This window comes from Perna viridis, chromosome 13 (assembly GCF_037379345.1).
Source record: "Perna viridis isolate PV_CMFRI_1.1 ecotype Kerala chromosome 13, ASM3737934v1, whole genome shotgun sequence".
Taxonomy (NCBI): Eukaryota; Metazoa; Mollusca; class Bivalvia; order Mytilida; family Mytilidae; genus Perna; species Perna viridis.
Window position 1 is genome coordinate 2,150,561 of NC_142457.1, and position 8,793 is coordinate 2,159,353.

General features: G+C 31.2%; 1 protein-coding gene across 2 annotated transcripts in view; it reads left to right on the forward strand.

Moving 5' to 3' along the window:
* The window catches only part of LOC148599203 (uncharacterized), a 32,032-nt gene extending 25,194 nt beyond the window's left edge, over positions 1 to 6,838 (forward strand). For both annotated transcript variants that reach the window (XM_088559530.1, XM_088559531.1), the window contains exon 2: positions 909 to 6,838. In XM_088559530.1, the coding sequence (XP_088415656.1) occupies positions 913 to 2,457 (1,545 nt within the window). In that variant the 5' untranslated portion in view covers positions 909 to 912 and the 3' untranslated portion in view covers positions 2,458 to 6,838. The remainder of the gene's footprint in view (positions 1 to 908) is intronic.
* Positions 6,839 to 8,793: the final 1,955 nt, after the last annotated feature.

Sequence of the window (8,793 nt, forward strand, 5' to 3'; positions counted from 1 at the left end):
ATATATTTTTGTTTTGACCACCACCGATCCCGAAAGGGATTAGACATGCCAGTACTTAAATTTGAGATTTCTGAGAAGTTTAACCTTACTCCTACAACGTAAGAATTTTGAATTCCGTTCCCTCATACCCCAACTCTTAGGATGGCGCCAAGTCAGAAAGTAGCTTGCCAGATAGCCTCTGGCATTGCTGGAGTAGGTTTAACCTGTCTAATCATAACTTTGGATTTTTTTAACGGAAAACAAGGGCTTAATATACATGTACGCACAGTCATTTGAATATTAGTGACAAATAGCAAGAAAAGAGTCAAATATTGCTATTTGTCGCTACAATTCGAACGACTGATGTACATATCTGCAAAGTCAGGTCAAGAGGCTTAGTGTTTTGACCACTCCACTCCATGAGAGTTAACCCATTGTATCATAGTAATTAAAGGGACCAAGGTCCTAGCAGAAATCAAAAGAAAGTAATACAGACAATACATGGAAGACACATACCAAAAAAAAAGAACATGAAGTACATGTAAATAAAATAATACATACAAAGTAGATTAAGTGTCCTCTGCTTTTCTAGAAACACCTGCCAAGTTGCTCATAAAAAGTCCAGGGTAGTTGAAAGATGAAAGGTTTATATAAACTCATTCTAAAGTTGATAAAAAATATGTAACTGATTTTAGCCTGTATGAAAGGTCTAAACTCATTCAAAAGTCGATTAAAAATACATTTTGTAACAAGCTTTATCTGTTTTTGGATTTGACGCTGGAGAAAATTTTTTGCTTTGACCACCACCGTCAAAACAAAAAAATATAACCAATGCCAAATCCCAAAAATACTAAGCAATATATAATTGATTTTAAGAGAATTGTCTCCTGGACTAAAATTAAAATTCATTTTTTCTCTTTATATTGCAGAAAAATGGCATCATTCATCGACAAAAAAATTCAACTCGACTGTGAAGAACACAAGCAAAGATATCAATATTACTGTAGATCACACGATTGTGTTATTTGTCAAAAATGTCGACTGGAGTCCCATAAAAAGTGTAAAGACACTTTAGATATAGAAGATGTCATCTGTGAAGTAAAATCATCTGCAGTTTTCGAGGATTTGTGGACCAATATAAAAACAAATCATCAAGCTGTCTTGAATGCAATCATTGATAGGGAAGAAAATATGAAAAACCTACAGGAAAAAAAGGAAAAACTATCAGCAGAGGTGAAAAAAAGAACACAAAATCTTATTGATCAAATTAAGAAACTAGAAAACAAAACGCTATCAGAGTTAGAGTCAGTTGTAAATGAAAATGTAAATGAAATCAAAGCCACCACAAAAATCCTGGAATCAAATAAAAGAAAACTTGGTGAATTATTGGAACAGGAGGAACTCATTAAGAAACAGGCATCAAATTTCGAAACATTCATAGCAACAAAACAAATGGAGAGAGAAGTCCAAGAATCAGAAGAAATCTTACACAAATTATCTGAAAAAGGAGCCATGGATAATACAGACATAGAAATGAATGAAAACATCACAGCAGACGACACAATTTTTGGAATAAAAACTCTGTGTGACATTAAAGTATCAAGAGAAAAACAAACAACCTCCATAGACATAAACAAACCAAACATAGGTCAGGCAGAGGTGAAGACAAGATTCCCCAGACAACTGACACTTAAACAACAGTTTACAGTACGACAAGGTTGGTGTACTGGTTGTTGTACGCTGCCTAATGGACTCCTGGTGTTGACTGATCCATACAATGGTGTAGTAAACATACTACACAGTAATGGTCAACACAAATCATCAGTCAGATTTAATAGAGGAGGACCATGGAATGTAACAGTCAGATTTAATGGAGAAACACCAGCAGCATGGGATGTAACAGTCATCAATGAGAACCATGTTGCTGTTTCTAATCCTCGCCGTAGAACAATCTCCATCATAGATGTAGACAGGAGTAAAATCATTAAAACACTTAAGATAAAGAGTGTAGTCAGTGGAATTACACATAGTGATGGACATTTATACTTCTGTGTACATCAGGTAGGAATCCGAAAAATTAATATAGATACAGAAAAAATAGACAAACTCCATAAAGACCGGACTGTTCGTTATGATTCATATATAGACACAGATGGCAACAGAATATGTTATACCTGTCCTAACAACAACACAGTTACTGTCTTAGATTCTGACCTCAGAGTTATCTTCACATTCAAGGATCACAATACAATGTCATTTCCTGTTGGATTATCAATGGATGAACACCAGAATATTTTTGTGTATAATTATGACAAAGATAATTTATTACTGATTTCAAGGGATGGAGATAAACATGTAGTTGTAGTCAGTGGAGATGATGGGTTGTATGGCCCTCAGTGTGTACATTATGATAAAGTGACCCATCTCCTCACTGTTGTTGATTGGAATAAGGTGGTCAGGATATTTACTGTATATTGACTTTTGATGGAGAACCAACACTGAGATAAACAAATTATTGAGATTAATTCGATTTCAAGGTAAGAAAACATGTTTTATTTTTTATATGTATACTCGAATTCACCTCAGCCTGTGTGCAGTTTTTTTTTTTAATTACCTTTTAAATTACTCATAAGTTCTTTTTAAAAAAATTTCCATTTTATTCATGTCGTTCTGTACTACAACTTTCATACAATTATTTTTCGTTCTTACCTCCGAGATCGAAATATTTCCATATTTATTTTTTATGAGAATTTTGCATTGAGCGTATTGTTTATCCGCCATCTTGTTTCTATGGATATTTTGAAATGTTCCCTATTATCTCACAATTGAAGAGTTGAAATACCATGATTTCCCGCCACATGTCTGGTTCCCTGCCAATTGAATACTATATGTGGTAAGTTATATATTAGGTACCAGTTGTAACATTTTCATTCGGAACTTCGGGTTTTTCTTTCATTAAATGTAAATAGCAGAAATATGATATAAGATAATTTAAAAAAATAAAAACAGGCTGAGGTGAATTCGAGTATATAAGGTTTGTTTTTCTAAAGTAATTTTAATAATATCAGACATGTCCACCTTTTTTTTAATTGTCAGACATAAATAAACATATATTTGTTCTTATGATAATTAACTTGATTAAAAGAAAAGAAACATGATTTAATTTTTGGACTTTATTTTCAAAAATCTTAACAATATTTGACAGAACTCTCTACTTTTATCTTGGCATAAGATTACAAAAATATGATAATTATTAACTGATTAAAAAATCTTTCAAATAGTACAGAAATTTCTTACTGAATAATTGAATACAGTGTAAAATAAATTTAATTTATATTTTTTTATCAATCAGTGTTGGTTTTCATCAAGATTGTCAAATACATGTAGATGTGTCATCATTGAAAATAATTTTTGCCTTTTGTTGTATATATTTGCATTTTCATGTTTCTAAATAAATGAAATTTTCTCGTTTGAAAACTGAAAATAATTAAAATTAAAAATTTTAATACTAGTATTACTTTGTGTAAATATCTAACACCATTACAAGTTACAACATCAAAATATGAATGTGGTAAAAATTAAGTACATGTACATGTACTGTATTAGTGATTTATTCATACCCAGTATTTAGATGTAGGCCTTTAAAAATAACTTTCTTTAAAACAATAATTAAAAAAGTACAGTAATGTAATGTACATGTAGCATTTTTTTAGTCATGGTTTGAATTAATTTAATAGAATTTTTTTTTGGCAACATGTGATATCCTTATAAGTCTTCATTGCTTCAACTAAAATGAACATATTTTTTTTAAATGGTTGATTTATTTCAGAACTTTTATTGTTTTTTTTTCTTGAAATATCAATTATATGTATATTATTGAAAGATATTTAAATATATATGTACATGTATGTGTATTTGATTTTATATATTTAGCACTAACAGGGGCGGATGGAGAAATTATGAAAAAGGGGAGGGGTGCCAGGTTATTATCTGCTCATTAAGGTCCATAGATTACAAAAATTAATAATTATTTTGTGTGGGGTTGGGGGGGGTTACACCTTGAACCCCTGGATCCGCCACTGTAATTATGTTAACACCTATACCTGTATTTTATAATTAGTTCAAATCTAATGAATGATTCATGTGAGGAACAATGCCAGTTCATATTTTTATGACTAATAAGATTATAACATGTATATGTACTTTGAATGGTGCATTTGGAATGATTTGGTGTTTTTTTTTTCTCTTGACTAAGACAATATTAATTTATTAAACAAATTCAGATATAAAGATAAATAAAATATGTTTAATCTATAATGATTTAATTGATCAGAAATTATCTTTTTTTTCTAAGAAATGTTTTTCAGAAACATGTTTTAATTTATATACTTAATTATCTTTAATAACTTTTTACTTTTTTATTTACATAAATGTAATACATTTTGCAATTAACTTAATTAAAAATCTTTAAAAGAAATAATGCAAAATTAGTTTATATAGTAAAATGATTGATTTTTTTTTTGGAAACTATACTTTATTTTTATTTTTGTCCAGGATTTGAATTGTTTTACAAGACATTTCACCTTCAACTTTGACAACTTGTGATATCCTTGTACATGTACATGCAAGTCAAATATATATTTTTTTTTAAATTTAAATACATATCTTCATGTAATGTACATTTATAAATCCTTCTGAAGTTACATGTATATTCATTTTTTTTCTTGAAATTTGAAATATTTTTGACTTTAAGTAAATAAACTGGAAGTTATTTTCACTAATTGTAAATACATGGAGATTTCTTGAATACTTACCATGTGTACAGTACATCATCTACGTTTAAATGTAATTTTTATCAGTATATAAATGTACATGGCATGAGTAGAATGCACATTTATTTATTTACAATATTTGTTTATTTTTTATTTTTATTTTTTTTTTGTAAATATATATGTTTCGTTTTCGTGTGTATGTACAATGTACTTGCAGAGTTGGATTGAAAAAATTAAAAAAAAGGGGGGTCCCCCAAGAGCACTCAGGTCATTATTTGCTCATTGGATATTTTGAATGAAGATACATGTAACACAAATTTTCCATCACCCCATGAACCCCCTGGATACCCACTGTAAATATGTTTACATCAATTATTTATAGTTCAATTCCACCTAAGTCTGACAATTTAATAGGAAATCTCAAGTGACTTGTTAACAAGGCTTTTTCCTGAGATGAATAAACCCAGTTTTTATTTTAGAACTAATGAGGCCTAGCCATATGGAATTACATGTTCATGTACATTGAATGGTAGAATGATTTGGAATTTATCTTATGATACACTAGGAACAATATTCGTGTATCTACATGTAGATGGCCAAGGCATGGTGGAAGTTGGGTTTTAAACACTTAGTGAATTTGGATTTTCCGATAATAACATATTTTATCATGATCAACATGGATATTAATGACAAACCTAATATTTAATGTCCATCAAAAATGTGACACATTCCAATAGAGTCTGTGGAATATGTATTCATCTTCAGGACACAGTAAACATGAACTATTTAAAGATTGCGTATAGTTCAAGAGACTTTGCTGATTCACGGAATCTTCAATTATGTGCTCTGCCAATATAGATTATCGCATGAAAGGCAACCTATTCAGATTCTTTTTTTGAGATGGAATGATTTTTTCTAGTGAGAACTTCCATTTATGCAGAAGTAAGCTATCAAAGGTTTTTCATGTATTATACATTGTGTTTTGATTATTTGTTTGAACTTGCACTTCAGCATGTTGAAGTGTGAAGTTAATAACACTTATAAAATACATGTACATGTAGTGTTCATTTGTAATTATTCATTCAGTTGTAGAGATTTCCAAATTTAAAAACATTATTGGTAATTGGCTAAATTGGAAAACATTGTTAGGAGGCAAAAGAAAAATTATATGTCAATATTACTTGTTTTTTATTTTAACACCACACCGCAGTGCGCTTTAAAAGCATATTATTTTGGTAAGGTGAGTTATAATCTTTATGAAATGCACATAGAATGAACATTTCAAGGGCAGCTAATTCTGTCAAAAATTTATTTTTTCTTACATTCTCTTAAAAAATTATTCTGAACAAATCTATTGATGTAGAGATCAAAGTATAATCTTTTCAAATAAAGAAAGTATCCTTGTGTAAAATTATTCTGTCATATTTGTGGGTTATGGACATGCATTTTTCCTGATTTAAAACTTACACTTAATTATTTAGTATCAACAGAGATGCAGTCCAATAATATTAATTCTTAAGTATATTGTATTACATTGTACAGGTAGTTCTAAGGTAGATAATCCATTTTGCTTCCATGTCAATGCTGTCCATCATTCATCAGAAGTAAAATTTTGTTTCTGTGAACAAACAAGAGTTTGAATCATCAAGATTTTTTTCATAGTGAGGACTTTTATTGTTTTTTTTGTTTTTTTTTTGTTTTGTTTCGGTTTTTTTTCTTTGTTCTTTTTTGTACACTTTATTACAATATTTTAACAACATTTACCACTTAATTTTTTTGTATTTTTTTTTTTAATGCTATAGAAGTTAAAGTTCTAAAGTTACTTTTGCAATAACTTAATAATACATGTATGTCAATTTTGATCATGTGTAAATTAAATATGCTTTCAATTCAAAATTACTGTGAAACATTATCAAGCCATTGCAGTCCTCCATATTAGAAGAGAAGAGTTATTGTTCCTGAATTTTTTCAAGTATCCAGAATTTTACTTCTAATCCAAGCAAATTTGATATTTTTTTGTGTAAATTGTCATGTAATAGTATTCAGACTGCTGGTGTAAAAAAAAAATAAAACATATTTTACGAAAATCTCTTTTTGTTTGCCCTTAAGGGCTAGTTTTAATGTCCTGGCCTGTCTCTGGCCATTTTCTGAAGATGTTCCCGTGAGGGGTTAATTTTGCGCATTTCCAACACAATGGTATGACGCCATGTTATCTCTTCTTGGCTTTAGCTCTAGTGTCAATGGAAGGGCTGTTAAAGTGTGGTCTTGTTGACGTTTTGTCAAGATGTGTCCAATTTATTGCTACCATATGATGATATGTTTCATGCTTTCCTGATTTTATCTACTAAAGAGGTCATGTCTTCCTGATTGTATCTACTAAGGAGATCCATGTTGGAGGCCTTATTAAAGAGGGTTCCTTTCAATTTCACTAGTATAACAACATTTTACACAAGAAAAGTTTGAAACAGATAATTTACTGCGGTGGAATAATGGTATCACGCTGTCGTTAGTTCGTTATTGTTGTCTGCCATCAAATAATGGTATCATGCTATAGTCAGTTTTGTCATTGTTGTCTGCGATGGAATTATGACATCATGCTATCGTCATTGTTGACTGCGGTGGAATAATGATATCATGCTATAGTCAGTTTCGTCATTGTTGTCTGTGGTGGAATAATGGTACTACGCTCTCATCAGTGTCGTCATTGTCGTCTGCGGTGGAATAATAGTATCACGCTTGTCGTCAGTTCATCATTGTTATCAGTATTTGAATAATGGTATCATGCTGTCGTCAGTTTCGTCATTATCGTCTGCGGAGAAATAATGGTATCATGCTTTAGTCAGTTTCATCATTGTTGTCTGGTGGAATAATGGTGCCATGCTGTCGTCTGGTGGAATAATGGTTTAAACAATGGTCAGTTTCGTCATTGTCTGGTGGAATAATGGTACTACGCTTTCATCAGTGTCGTCTGTGATGGAGTAATGGTATCATGCTCTCGTCAGTTTCGTCATTGTTGTCTGCGGTGGAATAATGACATCATGCTATTGTCATTGTTGACCAGTGGAAAAATGATATCATGCTATAGTCAGTTTCATCATCGTTGACTGCAGTGGAATAATGGTATCATGCTGTCGTCAGGTCGTCTAGATTTTTCATGTTAGTATACATTGAGTGTATCAATTTTCATGAAATTAAACCACCAAAGAAAGTCTGGGATTGATTTTAGGGTTTCAACTTGAACTAATTACGAATGAGGGATCAGAAACAAACATTTTCCTGTTTTGCAGATAATAGCTTGAGTAAAGAGCCTCAAGGTGACATACCTATCCTTAAAAGAAAGGCTTTGATTGATTGTGGGGGTTGTGCTTATTGAGCAATAAAGGGCAAAACAGGGACTTTGGGATCAAGTTCTTTTCCTGGCTAATTGCTATTAAAATTGAGATCTGTATCAAGCTTGGAATGCGCATAAAATTTTGGCCCAGCTATTCATGATTAGACATCTGCATTCTAATCAAACATTGCCCTGTGAAGAATTTCTTTTGCGTAATATGAAAGTAAGACACAAACCATTTTCTTTTTGAAGGGGCTCGGATTTAATGTTGAGTTAATTTTTGCCCACACACGAAAAGTATTTCTTTTTTTCAGCAGCAGCCGTAGTTAAAAATTGTATTTGAATATCTATATTGTTAAGGGATGGTGGAAATATTAAACAATATTAATATTTTTTTTTCAATCAATGACTGAGTAAAATACTTATGGCTCAAATTTGGAGTAATCTTATTTTTTCCATAACAAACCAAGCCTCCCCCTCAGTACAAAAAATGTTATGTGCCTAACAATTGGTACAAGAAACAGATTAAAGGGAAATCTATTAGACCAAGAAGACAAAATTATCAAAAGGGTGGTTCTAACCCTTATACCCCACATGGAACTATAGCACATGAGCTGAGATAGCACCCGTGCACACCCCCCACCCTAATCAACTAAACTATGATTTTCAGGTACCCTTATACCTCCCATTTCTGAATCTTTTTGACACCAA